We start from the raw sequence: 21145 nt of genomic DNA, 5'->3' as shown, positions 1-21145 counted from the left end.
GTAGAAGGAGAAAGCAGAAGACCCAGCACTCATTGCCTGATGCCCTGATATTTGCATCATCGTTCCTAGCCAGAAAATAGAATAAATACTCCTCCTTGTGCAACATATTCAAGCCAAGTCTCCCCCAACGGAAACCTGCTTCTCGTTACCGCTATCACCAGCTTCCATCATTATACCATCTTCAGACTTTGCCAATCAACATAAGAAACATAGGAAACATTGCACATACCCACAAACCCTATAGCCTATCGTCCTTACCAGTTGCTGTCCGGCTACTCCCAGTTACCAAAAGCGAGCTTTGCCCAGGAATTAGCCCACCGCCATGTCCCAGTTTCAGTATCGTTGGATCTTCGAGTATCCTCATGTGGGCTTGAACATGATCTCCGAGTCCCCTCCTAAGCTTCACAATCTTCATGAGCCCAGCGATGGTTCCGGTCCCAAGATTGACCCACAGGCCTGTTCTCATGAAATTGCTTCGGATACCGACACAGATGATGAGGACGATGTGGGCGACTCCAAAGATGTGAAACAAGACGATCCAGGATCCGATAACGACCAACACAATGGTCGCTGGCATCCGCATGCACTTCATTTTCTCGCTCAGGTTCCTCAAAGTGACGACGACTGGTCCCACTACCTCAGGAGGAACGTTGATGTCGGCTCCTTGTGCCACCGTCTCAAATTGCCCTACCTGTTCCCAGGCGTTCGGAGTCGCCTTGATTGGCCACGGTTCTTCATCGAGTGTACCTGGCATCTTGGCCGAGCTTGCAACAATCCCTCTCTTGGTTCCCTCTTCTCACTCATTTTCGTGGCTGCATGCCATGTGGCACTCAAGGATGGCTGCCCACAAGAGGAAGTGTACAAGGGCCTGAGGGCCTGCGTGAGACAGTGCGGTATTTCAGAAGAAGAATTAACGCTGCCCATGTTAGACAGGCTAAGAGAGGGAGTCATCACAGGCATCGGGATACTCAGAGAGTATAGTAAAGTGGTTGGTTGTCGTGCAAATGAAATTCCTCTGCATGGTAAGTTTTGAAAGATTCCAGATTTTCCCCATACCAGAACTGCTCCTAAGCCTCCTCCAGCACACAATTGTCTCGAAGTGTTCCAATGCCGCAACCCTGCCTGCATCAGCCTCATTAAAGAGCAGATATCATCAGCCTATCGGCCGACAACACCCCTCGAATCTGAATACCTCGAGATACCCTCTCTGGTTTATGAAGTGCTGGGAGGCCGGCACTCCAAGTGGGAGTAAGGTCTGTCCGTTTCCTTGCTGACTCTGTCCTTATGCCTGACTACTGCTCATAGATACAAAGCCATCTACCGTATGCTGTGCCCTCAAGAAACCGAGAGTATATGTGTATATGGCAATGTCGATGTGACTTGGGTGATGGAATATGATGAACGGGATGATCTTGTTGAATGGGACGGGAGTTTAGATACTGAGTTGGTGTGTGTATCCAGTATCGCTGATGACTAGGAAGTGCTGTACGCGTGGAGATTGAAAAGATAAAGAGAATCCGCCATCCCAACCCATGTGTCCATACTCGTTGAGAGCTCTTGGGATAAAAAGTTTACCAAAACTGGCGTTTGGGGCAGGGTGCTGTCTGGAACAAGATGTAGATGAACCGAACACTCCCATTTCCTTGAAACTGGAGCCCCATTTCGTTCAAGTGAATGACCGTTCGTGGATCCCAGTTGTGCGTGATGGCTTCATTACTTCCGCGTGGAATCAGTTCGATCAGTGCGTTCCGGTTGCTCAAGGGCACGAGCAGCGCAGTGGAATGATATCCCGGCCACAAGGCACTGCCTTTCTGTAGTCGGAAGGCTTCGGATCGGAAAATAGGTCTCTGGAGATCTTGGATGACAGCATCACGGCTGGTAGCCCATCTCACAAGTGGTCCACTCTATTACATCTGGTCAGAAGATACTTGGTTGTTGGTTTATACTGAGACTTACGAGGCCCCGAATCACTTCATCACTCAAGTCTGCGCACGGCTTTGCCAAGCCATACGTGCCCAGTCTTGATTGCTTCTCTCCAGGTGTAGAAGTGAGCACTTCTACGATGGCCTTTTCCTGGAGAGACTTGATGTGGTCGTTGAACCGGTAGACTTCGATGTAAGGCACCTGCGCCATGGCTTCTAGGTTCAGGGGTTTGGGCTGTATTGGGCTTATAGTCGAGGAGGATGTAACGTTCGGTATTCAAGAGGCAAGCAAGAGCACACTTGTTTAACTATTGAAATTCCGTGATAAGATCACTGAGACGTGGATGGGAATAACGGTGGAGAAACCCGGCGGCTTTATACTCATATGTTTAGAGCCGTAAGCGGAGGCGATCCAATACGTGAAGGTTGAGTTGCACTGCTGTTGGCTTCCACATGGGTATTGCGATGCATAAGCAGCAGCAGAGCGGCAAAGCTTCCTAGGGTGAGCCCGGCCTGTATACCACCCTTATACAGTGCATCCGGCCTGAAGAGGTCCCTCGATAAGCATTGCATTGCATTGCATTAGTTCATCATTCGCTCATTCCACGCTCCGGCAGCCCGGACCCTTGTGCCGTCACCCAAGGTGTCTCAAAACTTCGGTGGAAATAAGGGAGTGTCGCTTGGCGAACGGCTACCTGCAGGAGGACATTTCTAACGTCAACGTTAGTGCAAGGAAAATCCGTTTGCTGTCATTCGCCCAACAACGCGACCAGGGTGTTATGATGTTTGCTATAACATCCCGGTTCATGATGCATGACCGCTGATCAACGGGAAGGGAGCTGCAGCCAACCGTTGAAAATGGGTCGAGCTGGCGCCGCGTCCAAATTCGAGATGAAAAAGAGGGGGATACGTTCAGGCTCAAGATAGATAAAATCGATCCTTCGTTAGAAGCTGTTCCGTTCTCTGGATCGCACTAATCAATCCATGCTATACGGCAGCAAGATCGAAACACTAACGACCCTCGCAAACTCTCATCGAAACATCCCGCACGGCAGCAGAGCCGAGCGCCTAAGCGAGGATGAAGTTCATGGAACCGGATGGCGATCGCAAAATGATAGCTCAATTTTATTTGTCCAGCACATTTGTCCAAGGCTTGTGTGTGTAGTACTTCCATAACATGGCTTGCGTGGATTCCACATCAAGAAGCGGCTGCAGTACTCATGCATGAGCAAACGAAACTGTCACATTCTTGGACCAATGCGGACAATTTGCCTCGGCTATATGACGAGAGTGATACTGTGTGGGAAGCATTGGACAACCAGCTTCCGTATCGCCAATCCCCGATATACACAGGGTCGTGCAGCTATTGAAGGCCGTGGACACGGACAGTCTGGAGTACCGACATATCGAGAACGAATATTCCGAAGGTGGGAACTACTAAGTCGATCGGCTAGACAATCATCTGCTGCGCCCTTCTAGCCCCAATCGCAGTATGTACGGCATGGAGATGCGTTTGCATATCTAGTTCATTTCCTGTTTGACAAACCACGAGCAACTTTGACTGAGGTGGCGTGAACAAGTGTGTGTTCAAGTTGGTGTGCTCAGTGTCCTCTGGGGGATGATTTGAGTAGCTTAACAACATTGTCGTAATACCCTTGTACTCCTCCGTACTTCTGCAGTATCCCGCGTATATCGACCTCTTCAACCTTCCTTGTGTTTTCTCGGCCGACCAAGCCTGTATTTCGAGTACTTGGTATCCTTAACATCTCCGTCTCAACGTTCCACCCGCAATCTTCCGCTATCTGCGTAACCCAGTCGACTAGAGATGCAAACATACTCTTTGATTTGGTCTTGTCGCGAGGCGGAGGTGCCCGCCATCTGTCTCCTGTGAGATTGTGACTGCAACATGGTATCATGATGAATGGGCATTGAGATATGGCGGCAAGGATTGGAGTCCAAGGTGTCAGCTCGTCGGCGTGGTTAGATATTATAAATGTGCCAGGAGGAAAAAGGCCATCATGAATGTCCTCAGAGTCGACTACTCTAGTGTCATCGCTCGCTGCCTTCCTGGGAATGACACTGGGAAGTAAGAGCAACCTCTGGAGGGAGTACCCAGAGGGTGATCCCGTAAATGGCGAGTTGTACTGAGACCACGACTTACGCTCGCGGGCATCGAAACCCCAGCCAATATATCCTTCCATCCTGAGGATATGAACCAGTAACCCATTTCCGCAGCCGATGTCCACAAACCCTGGGAAGTCCCTCTTGTGGTACATCTCCTTCCACAGCTCAATCAGAAATGCTGCGATACCTAGATCTTCAAACACATGTTTTGTGGGATCTGTAGTCTCAAGCCAGGACTTGACGAGAGTTCTGGCGTATTTGTTTTTTAGTTCAGAGTACCTATCCTGAAATCTCTCTCGGGGTACGATGACATCGTGATGAACTCTTTTGACGTAGCCTCGAGCGGTGCTGTGACCATGTTTGTGGATGGTCTGGAGAAGATGGTAAGCTATCCTCCCCAATTTGACTTGGTCGACCTCTTCCTCGCGTGCCTCAGGTTCAAAAAGTGCAAAGTGAACGGAGATGGTGCCTGTGTTGGTGGCTACATCCCATTCATGAAGCTGGCTGATACCCTTGACCTTTGGGTGATAGAAGGGTAGGTCTGCAGCAGAGGAGGCATGTGGTATATACACGACCAGTGATCTTGACAGGGTGGCTTCACCGTCAGCTTCTTTATCCTCATGAATATTTGTGTGATGGAAGGAGCAGGTCTGGTCCAATGGAGCATCGCGAAGTGTGTTTCGGGGTATCAATCGGCGCACAATAGTTCTTTGCCGGCTGAATCCTTGGAAGTCGAGAGCCCGAGGGTGGCTTTGGATGGCACTGCCAGCTTCAGGTGCAGGGTTCTGACAGTCATCATCGAAGAGAACATCTGCACGAAACAACCACTTGGAGTTGAGGTTTGGGTTCTCGACAAGGTTGAGCATAATCTCGTTGAAATGCTGAGTCTCAAACGTGCATGTGTGGCGGCACATAGGTAACCAGGTAACTTCGCCGCAACGTTCGCGGATTACGGGCGGTGATCCCGGAGGAAACTCCTCGGGCTCAAAGGGTGCCTTCTTTTGAAACTCCATGCTCAGACAAAATCCAGAAACGGAAGGGTGGCCGACAGGTCCGAAGATGCAGGCTGCTGAAAAGTGGTCAGACACTGTCTGGTGCCAACAGCCATAAGGTGCGTTCGGAGCGTTACCTCGACCCTACGGTGATCACCGCCGTCAGGGCGTACTTAATCGGATCTGGTCCGGGGTTGACAGCCCCTGTGATAGTGACGGGTGGTCGTGGAGGTCACGAATGATGCGAGCAATATTGAAGACTTCCTCCGAATAGGGCTAGCTGTGCCCCAGGATCTAGACAGCTGAAGCCCTGACTAGTACTCTCGGTTCCGTGAAGCGAGGTGAGACGGTTCGATCTAGGGTCCAAGAGCTGGGCGAAACACCCACTGGTAATGACGAAATGGTCTACTGTATGGTCAGAAATAGGTGCTTTCGGTCTTGGGAGAAACGAGGTAAAAGTGGCACCGATTGCCGTCTGCGGAAGCGGGATACTAGGGCTCAACCCAAACTTGCGTGGGAGAAGCAATGCCACGGTCAAGGGTAATAGAAATGAAACAAGGTGGAAGGGTCAATGCATTCCATGTCAGTCTGTACAGCACATTATGGTGATCTGATGTAGGGAGGCTGCCTTGGTGGTTACCTTGGTTTACGAAAGTCCCTCGAGTTGGCAGCTACCTTACTGTTTCGCTGTTCCCTCACTCCCGCATACTTTTAGGTTGTCTATAATAGAACGGCCCGGAATGAGCCTTCCGCGCTAACATCGCTGCTAATAATACCTAAGATCTGTAACATTCACCACCCCTGGCCTGATTTTGGCAGGTGCCTTTCCGATGGATCCTTTCCGGCTTGGAAACCCAGAATCCTGCTTGATCTGGTCCATTTCTCTGCACTATTGCGCTCTGTTTGCATCACAAACGGAACCTATGGCTGTGTTTGCGCAGAAGTCACTGAGGAAATGACTGAACAAATCAGGAAGTTCAGGGTAAGTGGCGGTGTCTGGCTTTGAAAGGCTGACTCTTATCTGAGTTGCATCCCTCCAATCACATGTTGCATTGACAAGAGTCACTCATCACATTAATCCAACCCAAGGTATTGCAACACTACCTAGGCATCTAGGTAGCTTTTCGGATGTCAGGATGAGGTCCTGCGCGTCACAAGCGAAGGCCGTGTGACTTGCAGCAATAGTGACAGCCAACAACTTGGTTAAACCACCATTGGCCTCAACGCAACGCAATACAACGCAATACAACACAACACCGTACTTTTCAGTTGAACAGAGACTGCACAGGATGATGGATCACAGATGTCATATCACAGTGTGTACGAAGGCGCAGTGCATCCAGCAGCCAACAAAATGTCCGACAAATGCTACCTTGCTGGAAATATGTGCCGAAACGCGGACACCATAAGGTACCTGTTGAGCCTTGACTCAATGACAGGTCTCGACTTGATTGAAAGCGATTGTAAGGAGTCTTGCAGGGTTCAGGAGCAAGGCATCTTCCGCTTTCAACGGGCTTCCCGAAATAAAGTGAGGACCAACGGTGGCTGGGCTGGGCTGGGCTGCCGTGTATTGGTTGAAATGTGCGGTAGGCTACTCCGTCGATCTTGGCCAATATCACTGCTCGAGTGAGCCTTCCAAGACCTTGCAAGGAGAACGAATGCTTTTGCACCAATGATCAAAACATCTCATCGCTTTTCAACTTCTACAGAATGACTTGACTTCTGAAAATAGGTACTCCTCTAGAAACAAAAATCTCCCTAAGTTGCGTAAATTGGAGAAGTTATTTTATTTGGCGGACTGGGCTATGTACGTGCCTTCAATGATTTTCAACTTCTACTTACCTAGGTAGTGTTTTCGCCTAGCGACGGGCTCTGATTCAGAGCCCCATTATAGATGACAGTGGATGCTCACCGAATTCATCTCGCAAGGCTTTCTGCCTGATAATTTAGGCTAACACACAGCCCAATTACCTAGCACGCCCCGTGCTGCCTCCTGCCTCCCACCAAAGCCCAAAGCCCACTTACTCATCTTTGCCCCTCCCGCTTCTACCAAACTCTCCCGACTCTTTCTTCTCCCTAACAACGTCACCAACACAAATACCCGCAAACTCCAAAGACTTTGCAGCCTCGCAAACCTCGTCGCTAGACATCCTCATCGCTTACACGCACTACTCGATATCTACACAGCGAGGCGCTATATTGCCAGCGGTCGCTGAAAACATCCTCTTCCCCTTTACAAAACCCATTTCCCAAGGTAACCCCAGTACCTCCGAGTTTATGTCCATCGAAAATCTCAAGACCTACGGTGAGTCTCTCTTTGCTACCCTCAAGAAGTCTTCCCCTTCCGAGTTTGGTATTCATCTGCGCGGGTCGTCTCGACTTTCGGATATCGGCCTGTCGTCTCGTACTTTCGTACCTGCATTTGGTCCCGACAAGCCACATGTTGAATCTCCACTCATCTCCGTATCCCATCACAACAAATCGATTCTGAGGAACACCATAGCTGACCCTCGCGACACTAGACCCCTTCGCCGAAGCCGACGAGGACACCGGAGAAACCAAGCAGACGCAGAATTATATCCATATACGCATTCAGCGTAAGTCACCTTCTACTCCAGCCACACTAGTCAAGGGCGCATCAAGGATCACATCACACCGGAACCTCACGTGAGATTTCTGTGTGACTGAATCCGTGCTACACCTGCCTCTAGGTGGCATCGTTTTCGCGTACAAGGCTAACATGGACCCAGAGCGTAATGGACGTAAGACTTTGACCACTGTTCAGGGTCTCCCCAAGAAATTTGACCAGAAGAAGATTCTTAAGGTCATCAAGAAGAAGTTTGGTAAGCTCCACACTCCGCCGCCACTGATTACGAAGCTAATGCGACCCAGCCTGCAATGGCACTATCGTCAACGACTCCGAGATGGGAGAGGTGATCCAGCTCCAGGGTGATCAGCGCAAAGATGTTCAGGAATTTCTCATCGACAAGAAGGAAGGCCTCGAGCTAGATGCCAAGACCATTAAGGTCCACGGTTTCTAAAGCTCTGCATGCCCCGTCGTCCTGTCAGTCGCCGTTCCCGGGCGTCTTGACGTAGAGGGACAGGGACGCATGGCCTCTCCGGCTTCTGCCTTTTCCGGACGTGTACTCTTGCTCTCGCAACAGACACACCGAGGCTCGGCTCCGATTACTCTAGGACGACGGGCATCCACTCAGGGCGAGTTTTACTCCTGGTGGCTTTTTTTGGAAGAGTATTTATTCTTATGCTGCGCGTTCTGCAGCAGGTGGATGATAGCTTTTCGGCATCCATCTTGCTCACGTGCACCAAGGACGAGGCTACGGGCAAAGCATTTGTTACTCCAACATGGCTTGTCAGTCGCTCGTTAGTCAGATATGTCTACATGGGCAAGCCCCGCAGTAGTCTCAGGCAAATACAAAGTCGATTCCGAATCTTTTTGCTAAAAATTGATGTGAAATTGTTTCAATGCTAGTTGTGGTGGTAGTTTGACGTCAGGTCCCACTTGTAAGGCACAGCAGCTGGGGTAGTGCTAACCAAAATCCAGGCTCCAAAACTGCACACTGCTTGGGATTCACCGGCAATTGTATACATGAGTTTTACAGCTCAGCAGAATAATCAGACATGTTCAGCCCTAGCGTGGGCGGGGATATCAGAGTTCGAAGAGAAACCAAAAAGTCGCTGAAAATCATTTGTAAAGGAAAACAACATCGGTTCGCCTGCTTCTTTGTGCAGGCACAAATAGAGAGGCATTTCGTTCGCCGGAAAGACAGCCGAGAAGCTCTACAGATCTTCATGCTGCTCGATACTTCCCCTGATCTGAGTGATAATGCGCGAAGCCTCATCAAAGGCGCGCCGACCAGAAGCTACGATTGGCATCTGGGGGTAGTCGGGTGTGGACTGATGAAGGTGTACCAGCAGAGTCACCATAGTGATGGAACAAGCTATGGAGAAGACGTTGATAGAGGTGGACGTCTCCTTGCGAATGTTGATCTTTTGGTGAGTGACATGATACATCATGGTAAGAGTCTGCGGCGTAGTTGTTAGCTGGAGTAGCAAACCTTGGTTGCGGTGAGTGCCGTGTGTCGCGTGTGCGGGGAAGACATACAGTGGCTATGCCAACCCAGCCTGGGAGGAGGAGACGAGGATCTTGGAAACCACCCGTGAAAGAGAGCACAAACGCAGTGAGATATGCGTTACAAAAGTTGGTTGTGAGCAGGCGAACCATGGTCGCTTGTGGGGTATAATTGATGAGCCTGTGAACTAGTTAATATGGTGTTGCACAGCGAGGATGTCACAACAGAGACGACGGAATAACCTACCATCTGGACATCAGACAGTCCGTGAAGAAGAATGATAGATATCCCGAAGCAAAACACTAACGTCCAGCATATCATATCAGTACAGCACTTTTTGGCCTTGGGTCCCCACGAGGAATAATCTCCCAACGCACCCATATAGTTGCAAGCCCAGTCTCAGTCAGGGCGTACCGCGCATCTGCCTCGACACTCATAGCCACAGATCCTCCTGTCGTTGAAGGCACAACAACTACAATCTCCGGTCCTGGCAGGACACGTAACAGTAGTTGAAGCGCAGAAGGCAATCCCCACCACAACGCCGGTAGAATAGAGAAGAGCCGCAGGGCAAAAAGCCACGGGTGCCATGGCTTGGGAACATTGAGGACGACGGCGACACGGGGTTGGAGAAGAGACGGATGCACGGGGCTATCGATCTCGGGAGGAGCTGTCTTGGCCGTGTGCGGTGGCGGCGGAGGAGGTTTGCTAGACGTCGAGGTCACGGGCGCAAGCGGTTGTGGAGGTAAAGGTAGATGGCCTGTGGAAGAGCCCCGACGAACGGGGGGAGGATTGGCCATCTCACATCGATCGTTCAGGCCATCTGAAGCAATTCGAGATCAATTGTGTGGGAACCAAAATCACGGAAGCCTAACCCAAGGGAAATAAGGAGGGGGAGAGAAATCAGGTCGACGCAAGGGGGGGCAGCCTTGGTAAGGCAGCTGTTGGTGATGGCGTCAAAGGAGGAGGACAAGCTGCCACCTCCAGAGTCCAATGCCTGCACAATTCAGATTGAACCGACAGGGGTCGTGGGGGTTAAAATGCGCCAACCATTGCAAGTGGGAACACAGGACCCTTTCCGACGTGGCTAGTGGAACCGTACAAGCTGGATCACATCCCATGGGTTAGGGTTGACCATGACAAAAGCATGCCTGCATGGATATCGAGAGTATTAAATTTCATCCACGGCCATCGAATTCATAAGCTGTTCCTATAAGATGAGAAAGCCGGGAGCATGCATACATGAAAATATTTAAGATTATCTGGATAAACCGCCAATGAACTTCACATATCCCTCAAGGTTGATGTAGCTTCTTCTTCTTATCCGTATAAGCTTGACCAGACTCCGTTTTCCTGGTCTTACAGATCCACCGTGCCACGTACATCCAAGTGATTCCTAACTTAGATAGTCCTCAAAGCCATGATAGATAGGCCTCGGGGAGCAAGAAAACTCAAGACCCGAAAAGAGGATGATAAAATAAACCTAGGTAGTAAAGAGTCCCCTACATTAGGCTCAATTACCTAAATCTTTAGGGTCAAGATCCCGTGTTTCCTTTCCTCCCCTAGATAGGCAACACCGTTAGCAAGCAAAAAATATTCCCATAAAAACATAAATGTGACCCATCATCTCCTACTGTTATCTCGCTTCGTTTTCATCATTGCCCACATGTTTGGAGCGCTTTGGGAGAACATTGCTGTTGGTCTGACTAGCTTCTGCCGAAATACTCGCGAGACGCTTTTTGCTTTCGTTCCGTTGCAGCCCGGTAAGTGTGTCCAACAACTCGATGCGAGAAGAGTCAATACTCAGTTTCTGGTCGTCGCTCTCGTCGCTATCCGTCTCCAAAAGCACCTCGGCATCCACAATCAAATGTCCTGTCGAAGGCGGTAAACCAAGATCCTTCTCTATCAACGGGACCTGTTGCTGCATCCACCGTAAAAGGATTTGGTGCCGCAGAGCTCCACGCCTTGCCTCACGATAGGCAGAGGTAGTCTGGAGAAACACCTTGATTGCATCTCCCCGACGCTGGAAATGATCAAAAGCTTCGATTGCAGAGTCAAGCTTGGCTTGAGTCTCGAAGAGTTTCCGTTGTGCTACTGGCCCCCTTACACTTGGGTTCAACAGATCCCGTTCCGCTAATAAGACGTTTGAGCTGGCCACCTCCACGGCTTGTCTGAGTTTGATCCTTTCACCATCTGATGCTGGTGTATATCCTGCTGCTTCAATCTGATCTCGGTCTTCATGCAATCCCAACAGCTTGGAGTCCACGAGTGTCTGCCAGGCGCTTTCATACTGCTGGTTGTAGCGCTTGTACCACGAGTATTTTTTGCGCTCTGACACCTCAAAGCATAGGTACTCAAGCCATTGTGATAATGGATCCTGGTCTGCTGGATCTGGTTTCATATGAAGTGGCGTGGTGAGAGACTGCTTAGACAGGCACTTGATACATCGCGCCAGGTATTCGTCAAATGTATCCCGGTTTCGTCTCACTCTCAGCTGATAACGGCAAAACTGGTTCCACCTTTCCAGCTGGCGTTCAAACACCATCCATTCTTGCTTCCCCAATCCGGTAGTGTCCTGTTTCCAGTACTCAAGAAGCTCGGCGTGGTGTTCTGGGTTCTGGGCGACTTGGTCGATGAGCTCACTGGAATACCAGGGACGTCCCCCAGCCTTGGTCAGAAGGTCATGGAATGCCCTCTCGCGTTTGATGTCGTCGGTATGTTGCTCATCAGGAGACAACGGGGTCTTGACCTGAGGAATCGGGGTGGCCCTCTCGGTAGTTGTTAGAGTTGTACTAGACTCATAATCCGGGTTCCACCATGGCAGCATGTCCAGGTAACTGCCGGACTTGTCGACTGGGCGTACTACGCTGGAGATGTCTGGCAGAAGATCGCAATAGAGAACCCTGGGGATCATCAGAGAATGTCCAAGACGAGCAGAGACGCAAGAAAGATGGGGTTACCCGTACTGTAGTCCGTCTCTCATCCAACGGGTGACCTTGTCTTGCCCCTGCGCCTCGAGGGATCTGAGCTTGATGTCAGACAAGTTCAAGAAGGAGTCAGAGCAAGAACTTACGAGCATCTTTCGTTCTGCTGCCGTTCATCTTCTTCCTCAGACCACGTTACGGCCTTGAAGATGTGATCCATTGGCTGGTCCCTGGATTTGACGTCTGGATCTGGTGCAAGTGTGACTGGTGGGCTTTGAGGCTTGTCCATTGGGTTACTGTGATTTCGCCGATTTCTCTTTTGTTTGTCCCGCCGGAATTGACAAAGCACCTATCTATGTGACAGGTTGAACTGAATGTTGCCGCAGAGTAACGATGTACGAGTGTGCTCTTGTGAAAGGAAATTGAAGGGCCAGTGATGGATGAAGAATGAAGGATGACACAAGTGAATGCGTCACAGATGAATTTTGAGTGAGACAAACAAGGGGAGAAGAAGAAGAAGCAAGACAGATACGGGACGGATCGCGAATGAGGCTGAGCCTCCCTAATGGCCGAGAAGCCTCAAGGTAGGGTAGGTACCTAATTTGATTTTTCCCTCTTGCCTTCCCTTTCATTTCCAGCCCGAGTAGGGAAGTTGCATGTAAGGTCGTACGCACGAACCTGCTTGGCTGTCGCAGAATGTGAATTAATGAATGGAAAGCGCGGCCCAAGGACCAAGCGCCCCTGTATCTGAAGTCCGGGCAAGCACTCCCATGATCCGCGCCCTGCAGCAACAGACCTAAAGAATTGGAAAGACAAGCCCGGGTAAGTATCCGCGATTAGCGTCGGGCAACTTTGATTGGATGCCGACTGACTGCTCTGGCATCTGGATTCTGGGCTCCAGGGCAGGGCGGCTTCTTCCATTGGATCTTCCCCACAGCGGGCACGCTGGGGCACCCCCTCCATCAGATTCAGGCCCCCCCTCCCTGCAATCGAAGGCTTCTATCCATTTGATTGTGTCACTGTTTCCATTCAGCAAAGTTCACGTCTGAAGTCTCCCCTTGGTCTCAGTCTCATCTTTACCATTGCCGCGGGTTAAGCGCCAGAAACTTCTAGGCAGCTGTCAATCTCTTAGCTTCAAACCATCTCAAGAGGCCCTTTCCCATGCCTCGGCTCAATCGTCTAGTCTAATATCACATCACCGATATCGATGCTATCATCACTGTTACCCTGGTCCTTGGCCCACGCACCATAAAGAGCACGCAGCTCATTCATGACCTCGTGCATTGCCATCGCCACAAGGGACAGGACAGCTAAAAAGTTGGAAGTGACGGCGAGTTCCTTACATGCATTATTTCTGTTCTTGTGACCTCTTCCAAGTGTCTAGGTCTATCTAGTCCATCGCATCTCCCTTGCTTCGTATCTGGTGGCATTGGCCTCTCTTTTGTCATCAAATTCTATAAAGTGGAAACTGATGATGAATCGACACTCGCTGTTTTATAGCCATTACCAAGCGCGATATCCTCAGGTAGTTAATCACCGAGTTCGTGCCGGACCCGGACTTACACGGAAGAATGCCTCTGACTCCGCAGGGAGCAATGAACAAGAAGCTCAGGGTCTCTATTCTAAAAGTGACAAGATTTGGGTCAACTTCATGCAGATTTGGGAGGCCTCTTGATCAGTTGTCTTCATCACTTATGACAACAATCATATGTCTTTATCCCCCTTTGTCACTCCAACTTGAATCCAATGCATGCTCGGATGCTAAAGAAGTCTTGAGATTCGACCAGAAATATATAGACAGGCCACCCTGTGATGGTTATGGGGACCTTGTAGTCTCTCTGACTGGTCATTTTCTTTTTGACCCCTGGTCAAAGGGTTTTAGTCTTTTTGCATTCTGAACATATTACTGATGAGGGCGAGCATTACGTCAACGGTTTGTCCGATGCAGGTCTCTGAGCTACCGTATAACAGTAGAAAGGCAATGCATCAAAGCAGTCTGCTTTCTTCACACACTGTCGGTTAGGTGCATGTGGAATATATATCCCTCCGTTTGATGATTGCCTCATGTCAAGATCTGATGCTTACCCTGGAGAATCAAGCTGCAAACCAAGTAATTATAAGTAAACTTACCTGATTTTCATTAGCTGAATCTTATAATGTAAATGGGGGGATGTTATTCAAAAGGGAATCAATGGATCGTAGCGGCGCTGGTTTCATTGATGTCTATTAGTGGTGCTATGAACTTTCTCACTTACACCTAGAACGAGGCGGCAGAGTGACGACACCTCGTATCTTTCTTACTTATGATCTAAACATTTTTTCTATGCTGATACTGGATCCTCTGGAGTCCCCGTATTTGCGTCATGAAGTGCAGCTGAATCGTCTCTGGCACCATCCATGCGCTTGAACCTGCAGCGCCAGCGAAATATCACAGCGTGCAGAACAAGAACATCGCTGGAGTCTTGACATAGGCGGCAACACAACTATGAGTTCTTAAGATGAAGATTGACCACCGCGACTTGGAGGAGAGTTCGAAGACCGCGTGGGTTGTATCTCTTATCGAGCGCGTCCAGTTCTTGAAGCAACAACAGCGCCAACCAGGGCGCCCAAGACCGAATTGCAATGCACAGAGCCCGATGGGTATCTCATGAGTCCGACTGGCAGTTTCGACTGGAATTGGCCTACTCTGCTGTGTTCTTGTAGGGCGGTTGGGGAAGATGGTGAGCTGCCAGGGCAAGTCGTTGGGGCCAAAGTATAAGACACCATGGATATTCGATTCTCGGGGGCTGGATCTTCGACATGACTGCCGCATGGATTCTTTGAAGGGCTACTCTAGTTGAGTCTTGTAGAGAGCTGGAGGTAGAATGCGCGGGCTTTGTATCGGTGGCGGTCTCGGAAGAAGGGAAATAACATCTGTACATTCAAAGTCAGCACGGCTGAATATTTCTAAAGTTTATGAGAATTAAAAGCAGTGAACTTGAAGGAAGCCAAAAGTCCTTGGCTCACCCATCTTCAGAGTCTCCTGACCTGTTTCGGCGGGCGAGGCTAAAGATAATATCCGTCGAACCGCTCTGCGACTTGGACATGCACACAGTTTAGCAGCTTCTTTTCTTCCAAGATTGTGGTTCGTTAATGACAATTCTGTTGTCAACGTTTGGTAAACCTGTCCCTTGATTAAATGATGAGCTTTTGTATGAATTGTTACTGTCACAGCCTCTGAGCAAAGAAATGAAGGATACCTCAATCAGATGCCGGTCACTTAATGTGTGACTTTATCTTACACTCAAGCTCTGGGAAACGATAGAGGCACCATGTCGTCTGTGAGATTAGCGGCAGCCGGAGGCTAAAGTAAATGATTCTCGCTTGCTCCTAAATGAGCCATACTCTATAGACTCTGTATTCCAATATGTCGACAGGGGCATCCTGTGAACTTCATACCGAGGAAGAATCATGTTTGACTCCTTCCCCAGTGCCTTAAAGGAGACGAGTGGGCTTTGGGAACTGTAACATGGGTCTTGAAGAGCCATACTAGATTCATATGAGTTGGAGTTGGCCAAAGGATGAGTTCGGAGCTTGAGTTCGTTGAGGCTTTGAAACTGGATAAGATAAGTGTTAGGAAACGCCACCAACTCAGGGGTAGACAACGCACCTTGTCATCAGTAAGCTTCTCCTGTTATAACTCTCAACATATTGCCACTTGACACCGAGGCATTCCGTCAAGCTTCACGTGCACTTGGCTCGATCATAGTATTGTTGGGAGTCTTGTAGGATGGCAATGACTAACCAGTACTGCAGGCGTTAGGCCTTACCGGCATTTCGCCTATATTCCTTTGCAAGATTCGTAGCTCAGTCTCGATGTCCAAGTGACTCTTGTGAATAACACAATGATGGTAAAGAACTGCTTAAGCCATTCGATCGGATATGGCTTCTGGATCGGCTTCGAGTTCTGGTTCTTCGTTGCGCACTCCCAGAGTCTGTCAGCAGCTCAGACAATTCAACTGCACAACCACCGTTAGCTCCTTTAAACAAGTTGATAACAGTGTTTAGCATTTGAAGCCTCTCAGGGCGGAAACCCTGGTAGACTCTAAAAACATCATGTAATGGCAACGCGAAAGGAGGCCTGAGTGTGTAAGCTGGGGTTTACGGCGGAGCCCCTAAGAACCATACTAGCTCTTAATAAATTGGAAAGAAAAACAAGGAACCATAGCTAAGCAGGGTATGTCGAAACCTTTGACTGAGTGACTCTGATAGCAAGTACCGAGACGAGTTAGCCCCTGAGGGTGAAGCGTAGCTTATGGATATGTGAGATTCTTCCACACACAGCTTTTCTAAGCGCTTTTCATGGGCATCAACTTTCTCAAGGACGGAAAGGTCCTGAATGCCTTCCGAGAGCCTTGCTATACGAAGCTCACTAGGGCCAACTGAAAGATTCTTTGGGGACTCGGCATAAACGGTGTCGGGGTTACTCGTAGACGAAGGGGGAACGGTACTGGTTATGGGACTCGTTTGTCAGAAAACGAACGGCCAGAGTATGCCAGCCCCTGAGAGCATAGTTAGTACTGTCTCATGACAAGTGAATTGTAATCTGAAGTGCTTAAGGGAAATCTTTCCGCAACCTTGAAAGGAGAGAATCAAGCTGAAGAGTGGATCGAGGCCATTGCTAGAGATCTGAAGCAGAATGCGAACCTGTGTATTATTGCACCGTCCTCGCCAGTTTCATTGTGTCTTGTTGCGTGGAAGCCTAAAGTTCTTGTCAGTTACACAAAGACATGATTCGCTCTTCAGGCTTACTTCCTAAGCCCCAGAGGTTCTTTCGGTAAGTCTGGGGGTCCTCCGAAGAGACACGGAGTGCCTATTGCTTTCAGCGTTTCATCTAGAAAGGGGATAGAGAAGCTCCTAAATCCCTGAGAGTGCAGTCAGAACTCATGGTTTCACCTTGTCTTAGTCACAGCCGCCGCTGAGCGCGCTGCGAACAACGACTAACTCCGTGAGTTCTAAGTGCAGAAGAAATTTTGGCTCTCTCCATCGTAAAAGACCCAGCCTTGATATCTGTCTTTGCGGGATCCGAACCGTCAAGCTGCAAGTTGTTCGACCTGACTAGACCGTGCCAACACAGGCCTCTAAGATATAAAGACGGTGATCTAGTTACTTGGCACTTCTCAAGCGCTCAAGAGCGAGTGAAGGGGCATTGACGGGACAGAAGGGGAGGTGAAAGGTGTACTAGCGGCCTGCACGGCGAAGTCGGTAGGGATCAGGGGTGACTTCTGCTTACGAGCTTTTCTTCTCAGCTCAAGTTTAGGGGACTCGGTTGCATCTAGATTTTCCAGTTGGCTACCTAGCATAAGAGTAACTGTCAGTGACTGTTTCCGGCGTTCTGTGTAAGAGGTATCTGCGGTGATCTAGTTCGGGGTTTCCGACTTACATCCTCATCTCAAAGTAACTGAGCCCCTGTGTGATGACTGTCATGCTCATGAGATTTTGCTGCCCGCGGCTCTAAACAATTCAAGCGCCGTTTCCAGCGCTTCTGGGTTGACGGGGGATCCGGGAGCGCTGTGGGATGCCTGTCGTTGTCGCTTTGTACTGAAGCGTCCTGTATGGCCAGGGGGCCATTGGAGTTTGCCCTGACAGGAGCCATCGTTAGTATACTGATCATTACAGTCAAAAGATGTGGGATATCCTCAAATATACGGAGAAGGGACCGAAGCCTCGATTACCGCCTCACTGAGAGCAACCACAACCTAGAGCTCAATGGCCACTCTCTGCACTTGTGTTGACACCAAACAAACTCAATGAACTTCACGTTAACTCTGAGACACCTACCTTTGTTCGCAAGTGAAGTAAAGCTTGCTGTAGATCAAGGAAGCGCTGGTGATGGGTACAGATGACTTGTGAGGGTGGTCTTCGTCGCCTCTCGATCGGATTGCCGCCCAACCCCTAGGGAGTGACGAGCGCTTGATTGTAGTCTAGTCTTGCTAAGTGTCCGCTGAATCTCGAGTCTGTAGCTGGTCAAGGAAGACTGATGTGTTGAACTTGGCTCGGAGGTGCAAGCTGTTGATGCTTCTTCTCGGTCAGCGGTCGGTAGCGCCTCAGGAGCATGATGTCGACGTCAGCTCTTGGTGTTTCTTTCGAAGAGTGACAGCAAGTAACATACCTATAAGAAGCCAAAGAGGCAATGTGAAAGTGTTTCTAGGTACGTGAGAAGACTGTAGAGTGATCCTTACCATGGTGATGTCGTGTAACGTCATGCCCGGTGGGGGGTGTCGTCCACCACCAACTTGAGTAATCCTCAGCATGAAGTCGTACAGAAGCCTCAATATTATATAGCATGATAGAGATGCTTGACGGGAACGGTAGAAAATGCAGGGTTGGTGCAATGTGGTGGAGTTACCACTCGGCGCTGTCGACCTGAAAATGGCTGGTATGGGTCCAAGTTTGATATCTTACGAAATCAGTAAGATTATTTAACATAGGCAAGAAAAGTAGCGTCACAAAGGTTCGACGGGAACCCGGAAGCAAAATGTCAGTAGGTCAAAGAACTGTTAAAGAGTGTTTGCTGTTTGCACCCTGTTATTGTTTGTCTTACTACTTTTCTTCGACATTTAGTAGTTTACCGGCAGCTTTGTCCTTCATCAATATGCATTACAGAAGACAATAAGATTGCAAGCTAGCTAGAAACACAGTTTCTTCCCAGGTACTGTTCCAGCGGAGTGGGCATATGGATATACTTATGGCATTGCAGTGCTTGTGAATTCCAATAGGCCTATGACATGCAGACTACAGAAACCTCAGTGGTTTACTGCCCCGTAGACATCATTTTGGGGATATAGTTCTCGTGTTACAGTTGATGCTGGCCCCTATGCAAGAAGTCTCCGCTCCCGCCGGCGTCGGTATCCGGCACTATGCCATGTCGCTGCACCGCCATAACTGCTTCACAAACACATTAAATCACATCAATGAAGCTTAAACAGGTATTCGTGGCACCAGAGATCACTCTCCGATGGTTTGCATCACCTTATCTTCATCATTCGTGCGTCTAGAGCGATCTGTCGTAGCTGTCGAAATACAGGCTGTACAACTGAACTTGCCCTACCCCTGGATCTCAAGTTTCACCGTGTCGTGACCGCTACCGCCGGTGTACTCACCGCGGCCTTGCTCTCTACTGTATCTCCACTCGCTTCCCAAGCTCACAACTTCTCCCCCTCTTCTCCTCCAGCATCGCGAACAACAAACACGGTAAGTCCCTTTCTTTCCTCAACGCCAGCATATCACAATCCATATCAAGTTCCCTCTTCTTGAGAAGCTCTTTCTCATCATCTTCATCGTCTCCTCGTGTTCTGGCACTTGTGGTTGCCCCTTGACTTGCCGCCGTTCGCGTGGCTCCCTGTGTTTTCTCACGAGAAGATCACGAGCTTCCCCTTCTCAACCCACCACACAACACATAACAGACTTCAAATCACAATAACAGCGAGCTGAAGGCTACCTCATCATCGCTATCGTCAACTTACGGTACGGCGCTCGTTGTTGCCGTTCGCGTGGTCTCCTTTGTTCTCTCGCGAGAAGCTCACGATCTTCTCCTTCTCCTTCTCAACCCACCACACAACACACAACAGGCTTCATTTCACGATAACGCAGATACAATAGCTACCTAGTCACCTTAGTTGTAAGCTTGATTTCAGGCGCTTGTTGCTACCCCTTCACTCGTCACCGTTCGCGTGGCCCTGAGTGTCTTCTCGCGAGAAGATCACAAGCTTCCCCTTCTCATCCCACCACACAACACGCAACGGACTCAAGATCACAATAAAAGTGAGCTAAAAGCTACCATATCGTCTTCATCGCAAGCTTGAGCTCAGGCGCTGGTTGTTGTCCCTTGATTTGTTGCCGTTTGGGTGGCTCTCTGTGTCTTCTCGCGAAGAGATCATGAACTTCCCCTTCTCAACTCAGCACACAACAATCAACAGGCTTCAGCTCGTCATAAATACTGAGCGGAAGTCTATCTACTCATCTCTATCGGCTTCTTGCGTTCTTTCTCTCGTTGGCGCCCCTTAACTTGTGGGCGCTCTCTTCAACCTCTGCATCTTCTCACGAGGGATCACAACCTTCACCTTCTCAACTCAACACCACACAATCAACAGACTTCAGATCACGATAACTACCGACTTGAAACTTGCCTCATCACAATAGTCGTCTTATCGCGTTCTGGCACCTCTTGTTGCACCTTCACTTGCTGCCGCTCCTTTGGTCCCCTGTGTCTTTCGCGAGAAGATCACGAGCTTCACCTCATCTCATCTCAACACAACACACAAAACAAAACGGACTTCAAATCATAATCAATACTGACTTTGATATATATAGTGATACTATCGATCCCATCTCTCAAAGTCAAGCAAGAACGAAAAAAAAAACGCGCCGAAAAGGTTAGTGAATTGCTGCCCCCTTATCAAACCCCCCCCCCCCCCCCCGTTTCCCTCTTCCTACAAGTTTTTCTTCCTCCTTACAACATCCATTTCCCCCTTGCAACACCCATGTTTCTTCCTTACAAAAACTATACTTCTCCTGAAACATCTACGTTCTTCCTTACAGTATCCTTGTATCAACTTGAACAAGTTCCCATCATACTGTTGTCACTTATCGGACCTCCCTTCGCCGACGAGGTAAATGAACTGCTACCCCTCCCTCATCAAAACAACATAGCCATCACCTCCATCACCACTTCCTACACACTTTCCTTCTTCTTTACAATTATCCCTCCATCAAATTGAAGCTCGCATTATCGTGTTGCTACTTGTCAAGCCTCACTTCACTGGCAAGAGTCATGATTCACTGTCGCCCGTGCAAGACATCAAAACCAGCACCTCCTTCTACTCTCCCCATACTTCTTTCTTATTCCTTCTAACACTACCATCTCACTCAAGTGATCTCTTGCTACTTGCCAGACCTCAACTTGCGAACGAGGTCCATGAATCACTGTTCCCACTCACCCCCCCTTATCAAGACATCAAAACCATCTCTTCCTTCTCCGCTCCTCACACTTCTTCCTTCTTCCTTTTAACACCCTCTTCCAATTTGAAGCTAACAGTGTCGTGTTGTCACTCAAC

At 49.3% G+C, this 21145-nt stretch overlaps 6 protein-coding genes across 6 annotated transcripts; 2 read left to right on the top strand and 4 right to left on the bottom strand.

Moving 5' to 3' along the window:
• Positions 1-376: 376 nt before the first annotated feature.
• Positions 377-1477, top strand: FPRO_09178 (uncharacterized protein; the record flags this gene model as incomplete). The annotated part of the gene is made up of 3 exons (XM_031232543.1): positions 377-1022; positions 1083-1248; positions 1306-1477. The coding sequence occupies 3 exons, from the start codon at positions 377-379 to the stop codon at positions 1475-1477; spliced, it is 984 nt and encodes a 327-aa protein (XP_031082469.1).
• A 94-nt stretch (positions 1478-1571) lies between these two features.
• On the bottom strand, positions 1572-2133 carry FPRO_09177 (uncharacterized protein; the record flags this gene model as incomplete). Its single annotated transcript, XM_031232542.1, has 2 exons — positions 1572-1904; positions 1957-2133. 2 exons carry the CDS (start codon positions 2131-2133, stop codon positions 1572-1574), a joined length of 510 nt encoding a protein of 169 aa, XP_031082468.1.
• Positions 2134-3523: 1390 nt separating this feature from the next.
• Positions 3524-5059, bottom strand: FPRO_09176 (putative tRNA (uracil-O(2)-)-methyltransferase; the record flags this gene model as incomplete). Its single annotated transcript, XM_031232541.1, has 1 exon — positions 3524-5059. One exon carries the CDS (start codon positions 5057-5059, stop codon positions 3524-3526), a length of 1536 nt encoding a protein of 511 aa, XP_031082467.1.
• Positions 5060-7315: 2256 nt separating this feature from the next.
• FPRO_09175 (putative translation initiation factor SUI1) lies at positions 7316-8079 on the top strand (the record flags this gene model as incomplete). Its single annotated transcript, XM_031232540.1, has 4 exons — positions 7316-7343; positions 7561-7635; positions 7789-7881; positions 7931-8079. The coding sequence occupies 4 exons, from the start codon at positions 7316-7318 to the stop codon at positions 8077-8079; spliced, it is 345 nt and encodes a 114-aa protein (XP_031082466.1).
• A 757-nt stretch (positions 8080-8836) lies between these two features.
• Positions 8837-9926, bottom strand: FPRO_09174 (uncharacterized protein; the record flags this gene model as incomplete). Its single annotated transcript, XM_031232538.1, has 4 exons — positions 8837-9082; positions 9162-9309; positions 9376-9431; positions 9507-9926. The coding sequence occupies 4 exons, from the start codon at positions 9924-9926 to the stop codon at positions 8837-8839; spliced, it is 870 nt and encodes a 289-aa protein (XP_031082465.1).
• An 836-nt stretch (positions 9927-10762) lies between these two features.
• Positions 10763-12339, bottom strand: FPRO_09173 (uncharacterized protein; the record flags this gene model as incomplete). Its single annotated transcript, XM_031232537.1, has 3 exons — positions 10763-12029; positions 12087-12149; positions 12200-12339. 3 exons carry the CDS (start codon positions 12337-12339, stop codon positions 10763-10765), a joined length of 1470 nt encoding a protein of 489 aa, XP_031082464.1.
• Positions 12340-21145: the final 8806 nt, after the last annotated feature.

Source organism: Fusarium proliferatum (assembly GCF_900067095.1).
Source record: "Fusarium proliferatum ET1 genome assembly, contig: FPRO_scaffold006, whole genome shotgun sequence".
Lineage (NCBI taxonomy): Eukaryota > Fungi > Ascomycota > Sordariomycetes > Hypocreales > Nectriaceae > Fusarium > Fusarium proliferatum.
This window is presented reverse-complemented; position numbering and strand designations above follow the sequence as displayed.